Below are 24,666 nucleotides of genomic sequence, written 5' to 3'. Positions count from 1 at the left end.
TGTTTTAATCTCCAGGTCCAGTTGACTGAACAAGTCAGATGACTGACCTATATCAGATGTGGAACTTCACAGGAAAATGTTTTTCTTTTCAAATTTCTTAGTATTAGGAATTCATGGAGGGAATCAAAGCAGTCACAGATTCTAAAGCTAGTCATGTTTTAAATAAAGACCAGCAGATTGTGACTTCAACTAAAGAGCAGACCCTGAAAAGAATGGACTCATACAGCTTTGTAATTATCTAAGTACATTTAGATTTAATGGTATGAAGGAAGATTTACTTGAGATCTCTGGAATTTTAAAATATTTTTTGTTTGTTTGGGTTTATTTTCTTCTGTCAGTTATAAAGAGATGATACAGAAATAATTCTGAAATGAAGAACAGATGTACCTCTCTGCTCTCCTCACCATGCCACAAATTTGTAAATGCAAGAATCAATAGCTTTCTCAAAATTGTTCTAGCTCTGTCTCTTCCCAAGAGCCTACTTTAACACATGGGCTTCATTGTAGCTCCAGAGTAATTCAAGTCAAAAGGGAAAGAGCTCTATCTTGGGATGTTATCTCTAAAATCTGACTGCGGGAAACACTGAGAAATGCTCTGAATGTAAACTTCTGGCCACAGTGAAGGTTCTGGAAAGAACAGTCTTGGATGAAACTGAGTTTGTGATTGAGAAACATCAACAACTATATAAAACATCAAAAAAATTTTGCAAAGGATAGAGTGATCTTGACTAGGAGCTGCTTGACCTGTTGTGCATGTAGAGGAGGATTCATAAGAGTATGCACAGCCCACAGCTGCAGCACATTTAAGCACAATGGAGAAAATGTGCCCTGGAGGTTACTTATGTGAACAAAATGTTACATTAAAAATACAGGGACTTCTAGGATGTATACAGAGACTTGGGCTCCAAGCAGCATTATCTCATGTGCTTTCAAGCTGTGTCTGGCCAAGACAGCTATAAGCCACCACACTGAGTGCCATTACTCAACAAATGAAACAGTCCTGTTCTTACATTACATTATCTTGGCCATTTTGTATGGTTTAGAGCCTTGCAGTTATCTTTCTCTGGTGTTCTGCAGCGCAAGAGCAGCTGATGATACTCTGTTGAAGCTGGAGCACTGTGTCTTCTCTACCCTTTAACTTCGTTTTCTTCTCCCTACCATGACAGTCACATTTCGAGCAAAAAAAGATTGATCTGAACTGTCAGAGCTTTTAATGGCATTCTAAATTGTAATTTTCAAATGTTTTGATGCTTGGAATTTTTAAAAAGTGGTAAAGACCTCTTTAGAAATTTGAAGTATGTGGACTGAATCTATGTTGCACAATCTATGAGATTTTACTGTTTCTTAACAATATTTCACAGAACCCAGAGAAATAACTGATTGGTAATAACAACCCATGGACCAGAAAACTTCTAAAATGCCTTGGACAGACTGCTTCTTTCAGGTGGAAATAAAGCCACCTTAGTAATTTTTTCAGCCCTGAACATAGTATTTTGTTTGTCCCGTATTTTTATTCTATGCCTGTTGCATCTTACTATACAATCACCTTTTATCATAACTAGAATGTTCTTTGTTAAAAGTTGTACTTTTATACTTCTGTTTTCACATACTCATGAGCCTTGGGTTTGTGTGTACTTTGTTACCTTAGCAGCAGCAAAGTTCTGTTTAATCTTCCATGAAGGTCTGGCATAACAATGAATCATTCTTACCACGAAATCTTTAGAAACTACCCCTGCCCCCATAAATTCTCATTGTCTACTCCAGTCTTTCTGTACCTCCTGTAAACATGGGAAACTGCTCATAAATCATTTTAGCAATGTTTTTAATTTATTACATTTCTTCTACTTAACTAAAAGTTCGTACCACTTTGTCTTCAAGTGTCCAGAACTGTACAATAGAAATGGAGTTACAGGCGTGGCCTCAGGACACTTACTGGCAGCAGCTGCAGGACAAAGGGTGATGTCCAGTCTTAACCTGTACAATACTCGAAAATGCAAAACATCACAGGGTGATGTCCAATAGGTTTTACACGCCACAGAGGAACAATTCTCTGCTTAGGAGCCACATAAAGTAAGATGCTGCTCTACAAGCTTTAAAATCTTCAGTTTCTCAGTGTAACATTTATTTTTCCTGACTTTCTGGATTACTTCCACAACAAACTAGCTTCATTATGTGTATGGAAAGACTGGCAAAACAGAGACAGGAGAAAGCTCTCTGGATTTTCAATTCCCATGTTACATCAAAGTTGCTACCGAAAAATCCTAGGTGCAAAATTTTTAGGCCAAAATATTATAAAAATACCTAAAAATTGAGAAATACAAGAAAATTCACTGAAATACAGGCTGAGATTTTTCAAAATCAGTTCCAGTGAGTGTTTGAAAGGATGCTTTACTTAAATTGTTGCATTAGTTATCAAATTGAATGTGGGCAGGGAGCCCCCTACTCTTTGATGATGGAGCCCCCTTTCTCTAAATATGTGTGGAATAAAGATGCTGAAGCTTTTGCTGAGGCTGTGCCAAGTGTGATAGAGGGAAGATCTTCTTGAGCTCTGATACTTTAGCTCCATTTGAGTTTATCAATTCTGGCTATGAGTTTAGCTGCTCAGACTCTGTTTTGAAGTTCATACTGTAGGAATCTACAACCCAAGGGCTGCAGGAACAAAAGGGAGACTCTAAAAACAATAAAAAAGAAAATTGTGCAGTGTCTTGTCTGTCATTTTTTCCCCATAGCTTTTGAGGATTTATGCAGTTTATAAGCACTTTCAAATGAACTGAAATGAAAATTGTCTGTTTTCCACATGGGAAAGGAGACTGTATCTGTGGCTTTTGGAGCCAACAAAATAGAGGATACTTATACGAAGAGGAAACAATTAAAAAAATACCTTAATTACAATTTTTACAGTTCCATTAGAATTCTTAATTTTCTTATTTACAGCTCATGCTTTTTCCATATAATGCTATTGCAACATGCTTTCTCTGGGTTACTGGTTATGTGTCAAGGCTGTCTCTGAGATGTAGGAGCATCTTCTTCTTATATTTAGAGTGAGAGATAAAGATGTCCAGCACCTTCAAATCAGTGTATCTTTTTTTTCTGCTTTGCAGTATTTATGAAATATATTGGTGAGCAGAACTTATTAATATTATAGTTTAAATCTATGTATTAGTGCTGTGAGTGAATCATGTACAACCAGCTGCAGTGAATTGCCCTGATTTTGTTTCATAAAATGAAACAAAAGAGTATGGCCAAAACAGAATATTAAACCAAATATTTTCTAGTAGTGAGTAAATAGAGAAATAAGTGGGAAGTAAGCACCTCCATCTTTTAAAGAAAAACTTTGAGATATACAGTAAAATTTGTTGTCAGAAATAATCCTGCAGTGTGAAGGAAATTCACCGAGTAAGGTAATGGGAATTTTCCAGCAAATTCCTTTAATTTCTCACCTATCACAGAATTTTAACAAGTCACTTGGTGTTGCCTTACAAACCAACATAAAAACAAGTTTGTCTTCTTTGCTACTTTCCCTGGACATTCAGCAGCAATTAAACAATAAACACTTGTCGTTCACCAGTTTGTGTTTCCCATAGTAAAAGTTATGCTCAAGTGAAGACAGGAGCACTGAAGCCAGAAAATCTTAACCTTTGTACCCAAGAGCACTCTAACAAAGTTTACTCTTTTTTTCTTTCAACAAGCACTCTCACGAAAGCAAAGCAGTGCATACATCTCTGCAAGACTGGTACTTGAATTCCCATTTTAGGACTTTATATTCCTGATATTAAGCTCCAGTCCAGAGGACAGTGAAATCAGTAGAAAGCTTTCTAATGACTCCCACAAGACAAATCAAGCTCTAAGAGAGCACTGAGTGTTTTATGGCTCTTGCTAGGTACCTTCCTCAAGAAATTCAGGATTTCAAACAAAATAATCAATATTAAAACGTACAACAAGCTTTAAGGATATATTTAGAAGCAAGTCAAGGTCTGTGCTTAGTCTGAACGGTGGAAATTTACTGAGGGCAGTGGCAATGCAAAGGTGTGAAGGAAGATGGCATAGCACACTTCATCATTGGGGTGAAACTGTGTGAAGGGGAAATTTAGTCAGAGGGAATGAGCAACCATTGGGCTGCATGCAGGGAAGTAAGAGGATGGGGTTACGACTGTAATAACATGTATAAGGTTGTGAACTGTGTGGTTCTTGACTTTATTTAAAGGCAATCTGCATCCTCACAGACCCAAAAACTGATGAGGACCGAGTTGCCCTTGGTCACTTGCACGTGAGCTGACTGATGAAGGGTTATTTGGGGTTATCCACTTATCCTGATGATTAATAACATCTGTTCCACAGCTGACAATATTGGGAACTGTACATCCATACCAAGGAGTGAAAATGGGCAGCGCTGTTTAACTCCTTTGGGATATATGGCGTAGGACAGCCCTCTCACCCATTGTCCTGCCTCTCCTGCGTTGTCCCTGTTGCTTGCCTTGACAGGATTGCCTATCCAGAACGGCTCATTTTCCACCCTTTTGCCGCAGTAAGCGGCAACCAAGAGGCCAGACCCGGACCCAGCAGATCAGATCTGGCGGCTCCGCATGGGGTAGGAGGAGCAGGAGCAGCCTGAGCTGGAGCGAGGAGCAGCCCTCCTGGCGGGGGGAGCAATTTCAGGCGTTGCTCACCTCGACCTGCGGGCAGCGCACCTGGAGGGCGGCACAAGCCCCTCTCAGCCTCTCCCAGGCGCTCGGTGGCAGCGGCAGCCGCGGGCGCTGGGGCGGGCAGGCTGCGGCAAGCCTCCGTTTCGCCGGCAGCTGGGGGCGGGCAGGCTCCTTCCCGGCTCCCTCCCGGCTCCGTGCTACGGCTGTCCCCGCCCGGGGAGGACTACAGCGCCCGTCGGTCCCTGCGCGCCGCCCACACCACCCCGCCTGTCGCCGCTATCGCTGCCTCCTGCCAGCCGAGAGCCGGACCCGGCTCGCCCGAGAGAGCGGGGCTGCGCGGCACGGCACGGCAGGGCACGGCAGGGCAGGGCAGGGCCGGGCAGGGCACGGGGTGCCTCTACTGCGGGCGGTGGCCACGCTCGGGGGCGGCGGCGAGGTGGAGCTGGGCGGCCCCGGCCCCGTCCCGTGCGGGGGAGCGGCTCCTCGCAGCCTCGCTGCCCCGTCCCGAGCGCTCCTGTGGCCGCGGCTCATGAGGTGAAGATGGTGATCCGCGTCTTCGTCGCCTCCTCCTCGGGCTCGGTGGCGGTGAGTGGGGGCGAGCGGCGGGGAGCGGGGAAAGCAGCGCGGCCGCCGCGGGCAGGGCTCAGCCTGCGGGGCCGGGGACCGCGGGGCTGGCAGCTCGTCCTCCCCGCCTGCCCAGCCTGCCCTCGGCTCCGAGCCTGTCCCCGCACGCCGGCACGGAGACTCCGTCCGTGGGCTGCCCTGGGACGCGGGGCTGAATTTGCCGCGGTTGCGTGTGCGGCAAACACAACTCTCCCCCGCAAGGCTGCCGAAGCTTAACTAGTTCGTAAATTGCCTTTGGCAAACCAGACACCCCGAAACCTTTGTAGGGGACAAACCTTGGGTGTGTTTAATGGGTCTTAGAGGTCGTTAAGTGGGGCTAAACTTTTTCTGTTGGGAGGCGACCAGCGCCGCCGTGCAGGGGAGAACATCCCGAGGGAGCCGAGCCCGGGCAGGTGCGGTGCCTCGGTGCCTGCCACCCACGGCAGGGTGGACAGATAAATACATGAGAGCCTAGGGACAGGCTGTAGGCCACCAGCACCTCTCTGCATTGAGAAATACTCTGGAATAGGTACAGCTCTTCTCAGACTCGCTTTTGAAGGGCATCGCTGCGTTCTCTGTTTAATTGAAGCTTGTACATCATTCTCTTGTTTAATTAGTTATGCGTGTGACCTATGAATTTCCATATTTTCATATAAAGTGACAGCTTTCTGTTAAGGAAATCTGGGCATAAACATCCTACTGAATTCGTTCTTTAATAAGAAACATCTAAAGGACTTAGATATAATTGGTATTCTTTATGCTTCAGCAGTGAGGGCAGCAGCACTTTCTGTGTTGCAGAAGGATGTAGCACATTCCTGTCTGAAGGTTTATTGTGTATTCAGTTCCTTCAGCCTTTTACTGTGTGGATCTAGTTTTCAGTTCAGTAACATGATGACAGGTATGTGTTCTGATATGTTTTGGCATGAAGTGTTCAAAATGCTTACTGGCTGCATTACAGCTAATAAAAACTAATTATGCATTTCAGTAGCCAACTGAGTAAACACAGCATCTTCAGAACTCTGTAATCCATGTCCATCAAGAATCTGTAAGAGAAACATCATCTTCCCTGCATGGGCAGTTTGTTCATGCTGTGGTAGTGTAGCATTGCTGGTTTTAGTTTCTGTTTCATGCCCCATGGGCTGAACAGTATACATAGAGTATACATTTTGTTTTCATTGGAGGAGTAGAAAAGGGCCACATCGTTCATGCACCCCCATCTCCAGTCTGCCAGAGGTTACTGATAGGAGTTTTTCATTCTGCTCTCTGCTTACCCTGTCTGCCTGCAAGGTACAAATGCAGTTGGCAGAGCACTATAATCCTCATAACTATCTATTAACCCAGCAAACCAAATCTGAATTTGACAAGCAATTTAAATTGCACATTGGTTCTCTTGCTGACTTTTTTTCTGGGCTGGACAGCAAGAAGATGACAGAATATGGGTAACAGTTTGCATGCTGGGGATAGTCAACTTTCTTCATCTAGTCAGTAGTACATCTGAGTGCAGCTTAGCCAGAGCAGAACAGATGATTCAGTGATTGAAGATACTGTTGTAAAGGGCCAGAGGTCTGACATCTCTTTTCTGTCAGTTTTTTCCCATCTCTGTTATCACAGCATTTAAGACCTTTAATTATGGGCTAGGTTCCTGCTGTTCTCAGTGTTGCATCACGGAGGCTTTCCTTTTTTTCTGTAGGCTTTGCTGGGGGTGTCCTTGGATCCAGGCTAAGGATGGAGGAAAATGACAAAGAAAACACTATTATTAGCTAGTTATGTGGGAATCTGCATCTGGAGAAGAAGGTGGTTACTGTATTTCATGTCTTTAAACAGTTTTAAGGGAAGTTTTAAACTTACTATCATCCTTCTAGAACTAAACATTAGTGAAAGGAGTTTGAGTCATACAATTGTCATCTCCTCCAGCCTTCAGTACTACATCAGCTATTTTTTTGGGGTCCCGTGCAATTCATGAGACAGAATTATTTCCCCATCGAGAAAAAGAGTACCCCATATAGATCCTACTCTGTGTCCTACTAAAAATGGTGTCAGAATCCATGGTTTAATTTCTACCTCTGACTTGAGTCAAGTTTTAGGCTAACTGCTTATAAGAGTGGATACTTCTCAGATGAGTATCTGACCTGCTGTAATTGACCAGAAACTTCTATATGTAATACTGGCTGACAAAAAAAGCAGTGTCATTGTGACGTAATTATTTTTCCAACTCTCTAGAGATACTTTGCGAAATTAATCTTTATCTTAAAATGGAAAGTCCATGTAGTCTCTAGAGTAAGCTTTTGTTTTGACAAATATAATGAGCTAAACTCTTTGTGTATGCCTCCTTTTGAAATCTTCAGAATACCCAGGTCAAATGATAGGCATTTGGCTGAAACATTCCTGAGAAATACACTGATTGTATACTCAGAAAAGGCTTTAGTTTGCATAAATATAGCTTTATCTAGAAACTACTAAAGTATTTATTGATCTTGGTGTATATATCTTACTGATATTTGGTGTAATTTGTTTTGGGTTAAAGAAAATAAAAATATATAATTGTCACACATAATTCTAAGAGTCTAGCGCATAAAATATTCTGAGGGTCATTCCAAAGAGTGAGAAAAGGAAGTAACTGAAGGGAATGAGAAGGAGCCAAGAATAATGTGAATTTTCCCTTCATTTGGTCTTGGAGTTCTCCCTGCAGCATCTTCCAAACATCTGTAAGTTCTTAGACCCCCAAGAGGTTAATTGTTGTAACTGCTTTTTGTTTGTTTAATAAAACTTGTGACTATAAGTGCTTCATGAGCTTAAAATAACTCACAGATCCCAAAAGGTAGCTGTTGCTGGAATGGAAACTTTGATCTTCAGTGTTTAGGGAAGCGGGACAGCGGGTTTAGCCTGTGGGGACGCTGTAGAGACCTCGGTGTGGGAAGGGCGCGGGAGGCATTGTGCGTGCGGGTACATTTCTAAATCACCTCCTGTTGTTCTAAGCATGCATTAGGCAGATTCAATCGAATCGCAATGTGAAGCCTCTGAATAGGCAGACAGGCATGTTTCCACAAGCCTTACTGTCTCCTGCTCTTTCTGACCTGAATTTCTACTTGTGTTGGTAAGCTGTGTCTCGAATTCCAAGCAGTGCTTTGTAGGGCTGGGGAGGCAGGCTTTGCTGCTCCTCCCTGATAAGGACAATCATTGTTCTTTTGTGCCTAAGAGAAAGGTTACTTTAAAAGTAGCCTTTGCTTTTCTCCCTCAGCAGTGCTTCACTGTTTTCAGGAAATAGTTTATGCCCATGTTTTTCACCAGATCGTTCCCAGATGACTGTCATTTTATCTGTTTCACTTTCTCCAGTCTATCAATAAGAATTTACACTTGTGCTACTGTACTACATGCAGACTCATAGTTAAATAGTTTTCAGTGTTTTAAAGCAGCTTTACCTTTGTCAGGAAGCTGGTAGTATGAGCTAATTACAAACTTTAAGTTTGTAATTCCTGCAGTTATCTAGAAATGCCAAACCAGAGAAGACTTCAGTCTTGCAGTTAGAGGGCTGAAGATCAGGTAAGGGGAATATCACTGAAGAGCTGTTAAATAATGGAGAACCTTCAAACAGCTGCCTCAATTGTACTTTCTCCTTTGTGGTATTAATTTTTTGAAGCTTCATCTGTTGAGCTGAACAGATAATATAGGGAAATTAGTGAAATAATGGCACAGCAGGTACAATCTGCTTTGACTAGTGAGATATGTGAAACAATTTTCTATTGAAATTTTTGTGTGTTCACAAGATGAGAAAAACAGGTCACTGAAACGAATTCCTTTTAGTTCACAAAGATAAGTGCTGCTCAGCCATATTCTTCAGGAGGAATGTTTGGGAGGACAGGAGAGTTTGGGGAGGAACAGCAACAACCTGAAAAGAACAGACTATTTTAAATACTTGGACTTTGACTCTTGCAACTGAAGAGGATTATGGATTTTTTACTAGGAAGCTCGATAAGATAGGTGCAGTTATTGTTAAATTGTTTCTATAGCAAATATTGGCTTTGTGAGACTAACACTCACTTTTTGATTAAGCGTATTATGGAGGTCAAGTGAGTTGGATTTTTTGTTTCCTGGAATGACTTTAAATCACATTATAAAACTTTGGAATGTCAGAATAATTATAGTCATGTTTGTTTGGTTCACTTGTTGTTGGGTAATGTAGTGGAGACAAATACTGTGCTAGCATTCTTAAGGCTAAGCTGGTTTCCGATGGATGATGAATTTCAACTCCACCCTTGTTTGTAAAAAGTCATTGTAACTCAACATTTCTCTTAGCACTTATCAGGAAGATTGTGCTTCTTGTTGGAGTTGTGAGATAAGTTAACTTAGAATATGTCACTTCTAGAATATCCACCATCTTAACTTTCTTTTTCTTTGCCTCTCTTTACCCCAAAAGCACAACCGTCAAAACTGAAAGTGATTTTTTTTGAGCGATACAAGTGCCTTTTGAGAAAACGGTATTAGTTATGGTGGTCATTTGGAGGGATTTACAACTTGTTGCATGTGATTTATGCAAGTTCAACTAAACAATAATGTGTTGTAAATGTTAAATATTATCATGATTTTTTTTAATATTTGGATTTTGTGAAGTCAGATCAGAGCAGCAGGTAAGCTTGCTTTTCAGAAATGAGACAATAGTCTTTCCAGTTGGAAGTGATCCTGCAATATTTACATGAGAAATAGTAGTATTTTAAGTGCTTAATCACAGTGTTGTCTACATCTGTCAGCATGCTGAGGAAACGCCTCAGCATGGTTTGGATCCTCAAAGCCTGATTTATGAATCCCACATGAACATCGTACTGTGTCACTTCACCTTTCAAGGTGGTGGTGCTTGTGGCTGTGCACCTACAGAGCACTGCTGTAACCACAGCAGTGATACTGCAAGAAAAAAGCTGGATCCTTGCTCAGTCACTGGACACATCTTGGATATTAGCAATTATATTAGGTGCATAGGAGAGATGTGGGGACTTTCTGGATCTAATCCCTTGACTTCATTCTTCCTCAAGTTTCTTATTATCAGGTCAGGTGACTCATATTAATTTTTGCTGGTTTCTGTCAGTCCTGTTTTGCAGGGCTGTGGCAGAGAGAGCCTGTGAGCTTCACTCATGACTGTGAATTCTGTGAGGCAGGGAGGTCAATGGTGAAGGCTTTAGCTGGTTTCCACCTAAAGGACTCATTGTTTGCATCTAGGTTTCAGGTCTGTATTCCAAATAAGTCTAAACTCTAGTTCCATTCTCCTGCCTTGTGATGGAGAGAGCTGTGAGCCTGTGAACAGCAGTTCAGATCACTTAAGGAATGTGTTCAGGAGGGAGCTGAGTGTGAACCCTAGTCACAAGGATGCAGGCTGAATTTGTGTATGGTATTTAGTACCTAACTGTTGCACCATTCCTGTATGCTCTAGTGCTTTCCAAATATTTACACTTCTTCTTGGCAGATAGATCATGTCAGAAATAATGCTGCTTTAAAGAACACACTTTGGACTACACAGTGTCATGTGCAGAAAGTTTCTTACTGAACTTTGATTACAATCAGCTGTAATAAAACTTCAAAGGAGGTATTGTTCTGACTGAGATTATGAAGACTTTTCCCCTTTGTTTTTCTATAGAGTCCAAGCCCCCAGATGGACATACTTCACTGATGGTAACCTGTTCTTCCTAATCTTCCACCCAGATAGTTAAAGTCTAGAAATTATTTTTTCTAATTCTGGTCATAGTGCTAGTGATTGCTGGATATTGCATATAACTGAATTTTATAAGAAATGAAAAAGAATATTGAAGTAAAAGCTAACTTGCATGCAATTTATTAGTACAAGTTACTTAGGAATGTTCAGAAATTGGGAGTTGTGGATAAATAGCATTTAAGGAAGTTCTTAATTGTATAATATCAGTATCACTTTTAGGTTTATCGATCTGAGTGCAACTTGAAGATAGAAAATTGTCACTGAGCTGGTAACCTAGAGTGTATCTCTTTGCTAGCAAGTACCATAAGGGCAACAGCTTCCTCACCTACACCTCAAGTGTTGGCCCCCTAGGGGTGTCTGTCCAAAAGGAAATGCTGCAGTCATTGTTTTCCTTATAGTGTGGAAGCTTGCTAAGAGGAGTAATGAACACAGGACTCCATGGAATCTATTCCTAGTTGAAATCTGCTGTATCCAAAAAAACATGACCATGTTCAAGTATGTCAGTGTTTTTTAACAGCTTAATTTTTAATGTTTTCCAGAAGATAGTTACCATTTCACAAGTCCCTTAAGCTGGCAAATTTTCTTCCTTGGCAAGATGAGGGTAAATGTAGAGGTGGTGGTAGTGTTTCTCACCTGTGACTGTCAATGAAATTGGTCTGCAGGTAGCTGCCAAAGCTCAGAAGAGCTTCTGAATCCCTCAGTAGCTAAGATGTTGTTTCCATAATCTTCTCTCTTGGGTTGGTTTGTTGTTTAGTTGACACCTGTTGGGTGGGTAAATGGACTCAATTCAGAGACCTAAGTCACTGTTGCCTGTAATTTCTGAAAGCATCAGATTTCAGTGTGTCTCATGCAGGTGAGCAAAGGGTGACCTGATCTTTCAAGGGATGACTCAAAGTTGTTAGTGACTGAGCAGAAGCAGTGACTGAGATACAAATACTGTATAGGCAATTCCTTTAACATAGTTGGTCTTATTGCAAGAGAACAAGGACACAAACCTTCCTTTCTTGTCTTATGTGGGCTGTAGACCTTCATCTGTGAAGTATTTGGGGGGAAATATTTTAATTCTTCTGTTCAAAGCTGTGGCAGTCTTTCCACTCAGGTGTGCTGCTTTACTGTAAGATATTTACCGCCATTCTGAAAGGGCTGAGTCTAAGGCATGTGGGTATCCTCCTTTTGTGGTCATAAGAGCTACAGTGATGAGGAACCTACTCAAAACAAGTTATTTCTATCTCATTAGTGGGGGAAGGGAAAATCAATTCGATTTACATCAGTAAACAAGCTTATTTAGTCTAAATTTAATATTGTACTTCGCTGTAATTGAATTTGGTACAAAGAAAAGGGAGTAACTGTCTTGCTAGCTGATTTCTGAAGGGAAGCTCTTAGGAGATGCAGGTTGTTCAGGGAGTCAAGTGAATCATCAGTGACAGTGTGCTCTTCTGTTGCTGCCCATCTGCCTTGGGTAGGACAGACCTTGTCTTCACAGTTAAGAGTTCCAGGATTTGTTATTGTTGGTTTTGCTGTTCTATCCCTGGATAGCTAACACCCATCAATCCTACTAAGACAAAATGGGAAAACACAAGGTGTTTGTACTGCAAGGAATAAACTTGCAGAAGTTAATGCCTGGGAGTGACATTTGCATATGTATAAACTTGTATTTTGTTTCAGTATGCATATGTAGACATGTACTTTTGCATGCACACATATATATGGAGAGATACAAATATCCATACATATATATATGTATGTGTATATATATTTGTATGTATATATATATGTATACATACTTGAACCTTTGAATAACTGATAGATACTAATTATTCCTCAGTAAAAATAAGCCACTGATTTTAGCATTTCCAGCAGACAAATAAAGTCCTGATGCCTTTAGGATGCTCAAAATATGTCAGCATCTGTAAGGGCCGTGTCAAAAGTGCTTGCTCCTTTATTGCAGCTGTGGATGTCTATCTTCAGTGTAAGCTAGAGAGCAAAAATCATGGTGCTTGCTCACCTATCTCTAGTATTCTATGTTATTCCATGTGTCTGGTCTGTGCTTGAGAGCTTTATTTGTGTATCTTACTTTAGCTAATTAGTTGTTTGCAGAATATCAGAATAGTTATACCAATATAAGATACACACCAGTATGATTGTGCTGGCTAATGGGGACATACAGTGGAATAAAATAGTTCCCTTCCTGCCTAGGAAAAAGGTAACATGGGTGTAAAAATGGTACAAAGATTTTTATCTGACAGTTTGGACAGGGATGACAAGGGCATTGGAAGACCTTAGTGCTGATAACCTCAAAGTTGCTCTCTGCCTGTTTCAGAGCTTTTGGGCTGAACACCTGGCTGTGTTCTGGCCAGTTGCTCTCTGCCTATTTCAGAGTTCTTAGGCTGAACACCTGGCTGTGTTCTGGCCTCCTCCATCACAGCTGAGCATTTGCCTTCGTGGATGCTGATGTGGCCGAGTGATGCATTGGTCCATGGAGCCCAGCATCTGCAGCACCAGGCCATGGCTAGTTGTGCCCCTGTCGCAGGGGTAGTGATAGCTTATGGCAAGCTTCTGCTTGTGGCAAAGCCCTGCACTCACAGTTTCTGGCTTTCTGAATGTCCCATTTCATGGGACTGTTCTGTTGCAAACTCTGCCAGCAGTGTTACCCTCAGAGCTTTTGTTTGTGAGAAGAGGCCTGAAACCATGAACCTGTACTTCATATTAAATGCAAATCAAAACATGATTGGCTATGTTCCATTCACACATGCTAACATACTTTCCCATTGGCTTTTAGATTTTTATGCTGTTACAAAAGGGCAGAATATTGTTTACCTTCATATGTTGGGAGACAATGGCCTGTTGGGATTCTTTTCACCAGTCTGTGTAGCACAGGTCCTCTGAATTCACTGGGTAAGTCCCACTTGAAGCAAGAAAAAGTGACTCAGAAAAAAATTCATCAGAATGTAACAGTGGAAATTCTTTTAAAACTTTCACAAGTTTGTTTTGTTTCCTGGCATTTCCATATGCTGCAGAGGATGATATTGGGTATTATCAGTGCTATTAAAACATTTATGCATGATTATTTGGGACAATTTAGTAGTAACATTACAAATCAATTAAAGACTGGTTTATTAATCTGTGTTTTTCAGAGAAAATCAAGTGAGGTTTTGTGTGCCTTCATTTGAAAGGAAGATGCCTTTGATCTGATGAACAATAGAGCATCAGCAATTGAAGCCTGTCATTAAATTGCTGCAGGGTTAGTGAAATTATCATCCCTGTCCAATCTAAAGAAATGCAATTCAAGTATGCTTTAAACCTTTGATCTGGATCTGCATCTCCTAAGGTCAGATAGTCTTCCTGAAACATCTCTAATTGAGTGATCTGATAGGTTTATGTAGAAACAGAGACAGGAGTGGCATTTGAAGGGTGTAGATACCATCACATTCTTCAGTAGGAACCAGCTAGGAAGCTAAAATTAGTTAGAAAAGAGATACAAAACTAGTCTTTGATCAAAGAAGACAGCTGCTATGAAGGCCCTGATGTGCAAGCAGTCCCTTCCTGCTCAATCAAACTGGCTTGCCTGCAGCAAGGTCTGTTTTCTAGTGAAGATTCCCAGCATCAGGCCCCAGGGAAGTCTGGAAGTCAGTGGGCTTATGCAGCATGGTATTCAGCAATACCTTTGGCTATGTGGAGGTGACTCCTCTTGACCTTACAGGAGATGTGTCTGCAGTTTATGGGATAATAATCAGATGGCTGCTGTGATGTGCTGCTGACAGGGGGATACACCTTGTCACTAAGAAATGGGTCTGCAGAAGTATAAAAGAAAAAAGAATTTACAGATACAGAGCTGCAAAGCCACAAAAGCTACACAGATAATAGTTGCATTTGTTGAAAGAGGAATAATGTTGACATTTATTAATAAGGTTAGAAACCTTGTTCTGCTCAGTTGAGTGAAAGATAATTTTGTTACTGATCTGAATAATAGCAGTGGCAGTCAGCCCTGGTTTAGAAAAATCCATCCTCCTAGTCGTACAAAAACATGAGAAAATGTTGCAGTAATGCAGTCAAATTTTATCTGAAATATGACATTTGTCTTGAGCCACAATGCATTTTTCTGTTGCAGTTTCATATAGTGCTGAGAAAACCTGTAAATATCTGCAGAAACGTAGCACAATGAAATCTGGATGACTTGCACTGCTGTTACTGCTGGTTTTTTAAAGTGCATTGTCAGGGGTGTGTATATCTGTAGCTGGCAGAATGACACATCTGTGCTGTGCGGATAGTAACTGTCAGGGGAAAATAGCAGAAGCATTGACAAGTTTGTTTCACAAACTTGTGTTTGAAATTCTTGGGAGCATGTTGGAATCATAGTATCTCTGCTCCTTTAAGGTGAGAGAACAAATAAATGCAAACATAATCCTTCTCAAGGAAAGGCTAGATGTTTTTTCCAAGTAGTCAAGGGCACTTATCATTCCCCCAGATTCATGGAGGAGGATTCGTACCTGTATGAGAATAATATGGCTGTGACCTTGTTTATGTAGGAACAGGATTTTGCATTAAACCCAGCATGCCACTGCTGGGCTAGACAGTGCTGCAGTCCTCAAGCTTGCCTTGCTGTGCCTTGAGCCCTCTGCCTTGCGGTCTGGAGACTGCTGCACGTGGCATCTTATGGATCCACATTCTGCATCCACTGGCTCTGGTTTCAGAAGTAGCTGGAGCTGCACTTGGGTGTACCTGGGTGTTGGGCTGTGGGTCCTAAGTGACAAAATCTAAAGGGTGCAACTCATGCTTATGGCAGGAGGTGGCCAGAATTTATATCTTGAGCTGACAGAACTAAGACCCCACCCAGATGAAACCAGGCTAATTGCTTGTTACATCTCCTGGTAACACACTGCTAGGTGTTTTTATCCATTCTGGTAGATAAATATTCCTATGCCACTGGGTTTTGCTGCTTAAAGCTAATGAGAAGGAAGAAACATGACCTACTTTTTTAGTGCTGAAAATTTTCTTTTATATCTCATTTGCAATAAATACAGAAAATACAGCTGGGACTGCTTTATTCATTGTGACAAAACAACGTGACTGATAAATACAGAGAACTAGTTCGAACACTTTCTGTGTTCTGCTGACTCACCTCATCACAAAAAAAATCAGTTCTTTGTTTTAATCTTAAAAGTTCAGGTGGTAAACATGTTACATAATAGGAAATATGTGTGAATCTCTTGTTAGGGGGATTTTTTGTTTTTAAACTTTTATTTTTCTTCACAGAATTTAGAGTAGAGTGGAATATTTCAGTTGGAAGTAACCTACAGTGATCATCTAATCCAACTGCTTGGCCACATCAGGGCTCACCAGAAGTTAATTAAAGCATGTTATTAATGGCATTGTCTAAATGTGTCTTAAACAATTGCAAGCTAGGAAGCCTGCTCCACTTTGTGACTACCTGTGAAGAAAAGCTTCCTTATGACAAGTCTGAACCTTCCCTGACAAAAGTATTACACATCCCATCACTGGATACCAGGGAGAAGGGATCAGCGCCTCCCATTCCAGTTCCTCTCCTCAGCAAACTGTAGGGAGCCATGAAATCACCCCTCAGCCTCCCTTTCTCCAGACTAGACAAGCCCAGGGCCCTCAGGTGCTCCTTACAGGACTTTCCTTCCAGCCCCACCTCCAGCTTTGCTGCCTTCCTCTGGATGCATTTAAGGACCTTCACATTGTTCCTAAACTGTGGGGCCCAGAACTGCTCATGGTACTCGAGGTGAGGCAGCACCAAGGCTGGATGCAGTGGGATAATCCCCCCTCTGGATCAGCTGGTGATGCTGTGCCTGGTGAACCCAAGGCTGTGAGTTGCCCTCTTGGCTGCCAGGGCGCAGCTGAATATTAGAGCATTTGCTTACTTTCCAAAACCTGCTTATAAAGCTATTTCAGTGAACTTTAATCAATTACTAAATATTTAATGTTTTAGGAAAATAAAGAAACAAAATGGATTAATCATGTTTTACTTCCCAAAATCATAATTCTACCAAGCAAGCTGATGCACACAACAAAGCAACATCTCTTAATCCCTGCAGATTTTTAGCTGTAGCAGTTTTGGACTCCCATGTGCAGGATACCAAACTATTCCTTGCTCTCTTTACTCTGCAGAACTGTGAGACTGAAAGATCAACTTTCTGTTCATGAATGCAGGACTGAGTTTCCAATAGTTTAGACTTGACAGTTCTCACCTACCTTGCTGAACTGGAATTTTGCTGGGGAGCAAAGTATATTCCTCAGAATCAAATAAGAAGAAATAAACATGAATAAATGTAATATAGCATGGAGATCAGAGAACAACTTGCATTTAGTTAGTAGGTACTGAAAAGTAGTTGAAATAATATGGGTTGCAGTTATTATACTTGTATTTATGTGTATGTATTTTGAAAAGGAAGATAGATGTTGCTTGTTGAAAGGGTTTCTTTCGTGATGCAAAATACTTGCTATAAATATGCCACTTTGACAAAATGGAGCAGTATGAGGAGAAATTAAATGTAGAATACCAAACAGGAGATTTAAATTATTCTCTGGCATCTTTGAAAGGTTTCTGCTGGAAAAATGCATGAAAATAACACTTTCTTTTTAACCATGCTCTTGAACTACTGAAACATATGGTAAATTGCAAACAAAAACATCTGTCTATTGAAAGAAGTTAGCTGCCAGCTAAGATTTGAATTGTTAGCCTTTTGAAGCAATAGTCTAGCCCTGCAGGATGGTTCCACCAGGAGAAGTTCTTGATAGCAGAGAATATGTTTTATGAATCCCTGAGCTCTTCCAAACTGGTTGAAGTTTCTCCTATCTCTTGTGCTAGCCACTAAGATCCTCACTTTGTTGAAAAGAAAAAAAAAGATCCTAACCCCTAATTGTAGTAATTTCGATTTTTTGTCTCACTGTTGGCTGAGACATTTTTAAAATCAGATGAAGTAATGGGCAAGCTCTGGTAACCTGCCCTCTGTTTTAGTTAGAGGTGAAGAACCATTGAAGAACCAACATACTTTCCCAGTGTCCTCAAAAGAAAATACCCGTGACTAGGAAACATCCTGTATCTGTAGCAAAAATACCGTGTCAAGCATGCATTTTGTCAAATAGAAATGTTTTCGAGATAGTGTAATTCCACAGATTCTTCTTTTGGGTTATAATCTAAACTGGCAGCAGGCTTTGCAAGCTCCCCTACTGGAGGAACCAGCTTGGCATCCTGACCTTTAATCTGGCAGTCACCTGCTGCTTGCCAGGCTGGGCAGGGAATCTTCTGGCTGCATTACTCAGTCTGCATGGAGTCCTTTGGCTCTTAGTCTGTCTCACTAATTTGGAGCTGCCTGTACCCTCAGTGAGACTTCCAGGTTCTGGTTCAATTCCTGTTGTGCAATCTTCCAAGTTTCACCTTGTTTTAGCCTTTTTTTATTTCCACAGCAATGCTGTATTTTTTAGTTTCACACTGATGCAATAGAAGAAAATTCACACCATTAATTGGTAGATTCAGCATCAATGGCATTCTTATTCTTTTGATGAGGAAGCAATGAGCCAAATTTTGGGGTGTATAGCATCCGTTTTCCTACAGTCCATCAGAGACTCCTGTGTAAATTGATTTTCAACACTGTAAGAACACATTGTTCCTACTGCAAGAAGAAAATTATAGAATCACTTACTTTATTTGTGTACATCGGTGGGAAGTCTTGTTTCCCAAAATACTGAAGAATTCAAAAGAAGTAGACTTGGGTATGACTTCAGAGGCTTTTCCAGCTGCACACATCTCAAAGGCACCCTGTGTGGCACTGTCTCTAGGTGATTTTTCTATAGAATGTTGTCTTTTTCTGTTCTTGGTGTTTCCCCTTTTTCTGTTTCTTCCATTTTTGTCTCTCCTTTTTGCTTTGTGCTTATTGAAACAATACCTAGTAAACCCATGAGCAAATTCCCATCATCTCTTGTTTTTAGCTATGATAGTTATATTTATACTTGCTAAAGACCCCTTTGTGTTTCAGAATGTTACTCTGTTACTTGCACAGAGAGCAATGATTTCAGACAAACTGCCTTAAAAAATAAACTTTTCCCCTCACCTTGTGATAGATATATGTGTGCGGAGAGAAATAGAATTAAATGCATTTATCAGCATGCAACATCTGGCTAGGAAAATATGAAGCTAGCAGGCATTGGGCATGGAGCAGTTTAACTGTCTTTGTAGCTCTATAGAAAATATTTTTATTTGCTGACTGCTTGTGATTAAGAATCTCTTAAAAACCAAACCTGTCTCAAATTTTAATTGCATTTCTTAAATAGAGGGTTCTTTTCGAAGTTACCGTACAAACATTGCACAGAGGCAAAGGTGTGCAGAGTCCTTGGCTAAGCAGTATCTCAGCAGCACCCAGGGACCTGCGGACTAATTTTGCATAAGGCTGAGCAGATTGCCCTCCCAGTTTAATAGTGTTTCATGTTGTGTGTCCTTAATTATGTCTCTGCGTGCAAGCGGAAGGCTGCTGCTAGCAGGAGACCAGCGCAGTGCTGGCTGCATGTGGCCTCTGTTCACACACTGTTCTGTTCCTCTTCAGGTTGAAAAGTTCTGTGGTTAGTTTTTAGGATATTGAAACATTTATTTTTTTGAGGATGAAGCATTCAGGTGCTATTTGGAGGTCTGTTATGAGAAGACAGTGTTTTCCTTCTGTCAGATGCAATGCAGCATTTGCTATGGTGGAGAGCCACTCACTTTACTTTTGGAAATAGTTATGCAAGGCTGATTTTTGTTTATTTTAATTTTAATTTTTTTTCTCTGTTAACCTTCTTCTCTTCATTACAGCTTCTCATCCTTTTTTCATATGTACGTAGCTGAGTTGTATTTTCCTGCCAAGAACAATGAAGTAGTCATATAAACCTTTGTAAAGTTCTGTCACAGTGCTGCCATTTCCCTGCAATAAAAATTTCCAGGGGTCAGTTAAGCTCTCCTTTCCTAAGTCAGGCAAAGAAAATAGAAATTTGGCAGATCTCTGTCACTACAGGTCTCAAATGTAAAAGGACCATGAGGATTTGCATTTCAAGCTTATGAATGTGTGGAATAGCTTTTTATTGCTTCTTTATTGGAGCAGAAACATAGTGGAAACATAAGAAGAGGATGCTTCAACACAGTTTATAATTCTGTTCCTTTAATGTGTTGAGGTCTTGTATTGGTTTGTTAGAGCATAATATTTCTTTATTATCTGTGAGTGAGTATATGTTAGCCACATCTGTGAGAAGTGAAGATAAGTAATCCTCTGCACTAGCTATATTACATCTGCATTTCACACTGCAACAGTCCCTTTGGGTATGGTTGCATGACTTGTAAAGGCAGAGGATCACATATAATTTTTACAGTTGTAGGAGTGAGTTGAGCTTGTGTTTATGTAACACAGATGCTGCTTCTGCAGTTCATGTTTCAGATACCTGTACCTTTAGCCATGGCTGAGCCATTTTCTTAGGATGCAGTTTTGTTCCTGATATAAACTGATGAGATTGTGGTGCTGACGTTATTGATGCTCCTTCCCTTGTTCCCCTGGTTCCTGCATTATGCTTGTGTGAGGAAAGCCGCAGGAGCTACTTGGCAGGAGGGAGGAACATTGTGTCATCTCAGTGACAGCCAGCAGTGAGATCTGCTGAGTTGTATCATCAAACTGCGCCATAAAGGTGCCCCTGCCAAATGCAATACATTCAGTTTTTGGCTGAGTCAGTGGGTGGATAATGTGGCTGATACAGTTCTGGAGTGAGGGCAGGTATGTGGAAAGAGTAACCAAATTTAAAAAGAGGGAAGAAAGCTAGCAGGACCATCTCTGTCCTTAGAGGCACAGGTATGCCAGGCTGTAAAATAAGTATTTGAGATGAACTTAGACATGCATTCAGTTTTTGTTTTTTCAATGTCAGGCTTCTAAAATGTGCTTGTGGTTTGACAAGCCAGTTTAGAAGATAACCTGATAAGGTTTTGTTCTCACTCACCATGTGTGGTCTGAATATTTTTTGGGGTGGGATTTTGTGTTAGAAAGATGGTCATTTGTTCTTGGGATCTGTCTGAAAGGAGTGGACAGTTCAGGCTAGGCTGTCAGTTCCTTCAATTCCAAGAGGATGAGACTGTAAAACAGTGCTGCACCAGCCAATTCATGGAAGGTACCTGCTGTCATTCCCTCCGCTTGCAGGCAGGAGGACAGTAACCCAGGGAGCACCTTATCTCCAGAAGGTGGGGGCGTAGAGTCTGCAGCAGAAAACCAAGCTTCCACATCCACTTTGTGAGAACCAGACACTCAGCAACATTCCTCCTATTGATGCTGTGAAGAAATTTGAAACTGAAAGTGGGTCTGCTTTGCCCCATTTGTATTAACTGGGCTAATGAAAAAAGGCAGAGAAGTTCTCTTTCATCATGGCACACTTCCTGTTAGTATTGTGGCTTGAGTCCTCTTGCATATAGTAGAGTAGAAGTAATATTCATTTATCTTATCTGAGTTAGATAAATCCTGGACTACTAAGATTTTTGCAAGGTATTGAATATCTTGGTTAAAATAGTATAGAATGATGAGGTCCAGCTGATTTTAGTAATGGAGAGACCACATGCTCCTCTGGTTCAGCAGCTGTCAGTAGGGAAGCCTTTCTAGGACAGGAGAACTTCTGAAAACAGGTTCAGGAAGCATAGATGGGGCAAAAAAGAAGGAAACTTTTACTTGTTGGAAGTGATGAGAAGCTTCCAGGGAACTTTGGATAGAGGACATAATCTGATTGTTCTAAACTTCTGCTCCAACCTGGACATGATTTATAATGGTAACATCCTCATTTTCTCATTCTGCTACTGAATGAGCAATACTAGCAGAGATCAGTGTTCAGCTTAGCTGGGAGATCTGATATTAGTTGTGTGGGAAACAGAAATCTTAGAACAGAACCATTTTTAGTTTGGGCAAAGATGTGAAAAGTGAGGTGGCTGAAGTGAGGTAGATTCTGAACAGAAGCAAGCAAATATTTCAAGTAAACACAGTCAATTAATTGTGGAAACAAATTGCAAAGACCAGCTCTCTGTTATTATCAGTTCAAGAATGGAGCTTAGAGGGGAAAAGAAGTCTGAAGAAACCCTTTACTTGTAAGAGGAATTAAGTCAGGGATGCTGAAAGTCAGAACAGATAATCCCAGTGGTCCCACCTGGACTGGCCTGAGTGTGTCTTTGAAATATTTCTCCAAAGCAGTTTGAAGATGTATCCTCCTGTTACCTGTTGCAAATCAGTATAAAGAAATGAAAACTAGGACAGAAAGACAGAATACTTTAGTTACAATAGACTTCCTTTATAAATCGGGTTACTGATCAAGTGATTAGCTCATTTTAGCAGTTTTATGTATCACAATGGACATCCTATTTTTGCTGCTTTTTAATCCTAATAAAGATACCAGCTCTGAAGACAAGGATAAAATTGAGTTGTCTCTGGGGATTTTTTCCTGTCTTAGTTTTGTGAATAGAAATATAGATTAACATTAAAACCAAACCCAGATAAATGATGTTCAGAAAAGAATTACCCTCCTAAAAATAGGGGAGGCAAACGTTGGATTATAATAGCAGACCATTAACTCCATCAAAGTTTTCTCACTGCATTTAGATTAGGATCATATTGCATAAAGACTTCCCTCTGAACCTTCACAGTGGATATATGTTTTGAATGTGTATTTTGCAGTGTCTTCTGGTGTGCTGAAATGTATTAAACCCAAAATATATTGATGCTGAAGTAGTCTGTTGTATGAGACTACAAACACTTTCCCAAACTGGTGTATGAATAGCCACAAACCAAATTTTTCTGAACATGGTACCTCTGACAATGGGATTTCTTTTTCCAGGTTTCTTTCAGGTGCATCAAATGCAAGAAACCTTGGTAGCAGCAAGAGATTTTACAGAGATTATTATCCACCTCTGTAGTTTGTCAAATGAGGATGTATTTTTCTCCACTGGGCTCCTGGCAGGGCAGGCTGGTGAGGAAGCAGGGACTGACACTGCTCCTGTGCTGTGCTGCCTTTGCTCTGTGTTGCAAACTCTGGCAGCTTTTAGGGCTCTGGGGGAGCCCAGATGAGAGCTGCAGGCAGGACTGTGAGGCTGACGCACTTCTGAGGCACAGATCCAGTGGTAGACAGAGACAAAGGTCCTGTGGTTTTCTTGGGGAATAATCAGCTGGCTTCTGTTGTGACAGATGCTCTGAGCATCCCTCTTAAACAACAAGGCGTAATTTAATAGGATTTTAAATACAACTAATGCTCTTGTTTCAGTTTATAGGCCTGAATCAAATAAATTGGGGAGGAGAAAATGGTAGTTTTTTGGCTTGAAATTTTCAGGCTATTTTGTTTAGGTTTATGCAGCTGGTACATCCACAGCTGATAACTCATACAGATGTCATATGGAGAGTCGTAAAGCTTATGGCTTAAAAAACCAAAAACCCCAATTTACTTCGCTTCAACATCTTAATTAGTTTTATAAAAATAAAATGAGGCATTAGGAATTTTGTGCTTATGGAAGAATTCTAATGGTGTGAACTGTAAAATGATAGGGATCAGACTAAATCTAAGTTGCTCAGTTTACAGGGAGAGAGTGGATGAAAATGGATCCTTGTGGATACACCTGTACTGGTGCATGTCCTGGCTCTGAGAATGGAGCACTCTGGTACTCTGGAACTGTTTGAAGAATGGTTGCTGGCACAGTCAGCTTTGGCCAAGGCTAACTTAGAGTCTCACAAGCAGCCCATGGCCATGATTTAAATGTTACAGCATGCCAGGGATCATTCCCAGTGTGCAGTTTGCAAGCAGCAGCTTTGGGAGGCTGAAGGTTTAATAGCTTCGGCTGAAGGATGCCAGTTGCCCTTGGGGCCAGAGGGCTGGCCCAGCCACTCTGGAGTTTGCTCACTGCTCTGACCAGTGCAGGAGGGATTTCAGGTGAGTTTTGGTAGCACGTCGCCATAAGGAAGTGACCTCTCCCACATACAATTTTAGACATCTCTTTTATTTTTAATCAGATATTTAATATTTGTGTTAAGAATATCTCTGTCTCTGCCTCTTTTGTGTTCTTTTGCAGCTTCTTGTTGAAAGACAGAGGAAAATGTTTTTGTCTTCCACTTCTACACTTCGAGTTTTCAGGGATGTAGTAAAAGGCATGTTGCCTTTGGTACCACCAGTGATGATGATGCAGTAATTTTGCTGTTGTTGATAATGCATTAATTGCATGCAAGTTTAGGAGCTGCCTTCTCTATGAAAAAGTGATTCTTTCACATATGCCTAATAAACTGTACCAGTGTGTGCAAATAAAGGAAAAAGAATGAGATACCGTGACACAAATTTACTGTGCAATCCACTTCTTAAGAAAGACAGTGATAGTTTCAAAGCTTTGTATTTGTAGTTTCTTGGGATGGCTGCCTTATTTAAAGGAAATAAGAATTCCATCAGTATTGCTTCAAAAATTATGTATTTTTGTGGTGCATTTAGATTGGTATCCTTGCTTGTGTGACAGGAGCAACTAGCACATGCATTTTGAAAATCCTCTGATTTCCAAATAGTATCTAGGTCGTATGATACCCACAGGCATGATTCATCCACCTGGGCTTTATGCCAGCCAGCAACTGCATGGATATGACACTCCAGGAATACTGTAAAATTATTAAAGCTGATTTTTTTTTCACATAACACTGCGATGATAGCTGTAAAAAATATGGCACATAATTTATAGTTACTTTCTGAA

General features: G+C 40.9%; 1 protein-coding gene across 1 annotated transcript in view; it reads left to right on the top strand.

The window, feature by feature from the left end:
- Positions 1-24,666, top strand: part of SH3BGRL2 (SH3 domain binding glutamate rich protein like 2) — a 43,638-nt gene that overhangs the window by 488 nt on the left and 18,484 nt on the right. The window contains exons 2-3 of the mRNA XM_030944772.1: positions 4,482-4,524; positions 4,592-5,227. Of these exons, the coding sequence (XP_030800632.1) occupies positions 4,482-4,524; positions 4,592-5,227 (679 nt within the window). The remainder of the gene's footprint in view (positions 1-4,481; positions 4,525-4,591; positions 5,228-24,666) is intronic.

Source organism: Camarhynchus parvulus, chromosome 3 (assembly GCF_901933205.1).
Source record: "Camarhynchus parvulus chromosome 3, STF_HiC, whole genome shotgun sequence".
Classification (NCBI taxonomy): Eukaryota; Metazoa; Chordata; class Aves; order Passeriformes; family Thraupidae; genus Camarhynchus; species Camarhynchus parvulus.
Note: the sequence above shows the minus strand (reverse complement) of the source record. Positions and strands in the feature narration are given on the sequence as shown.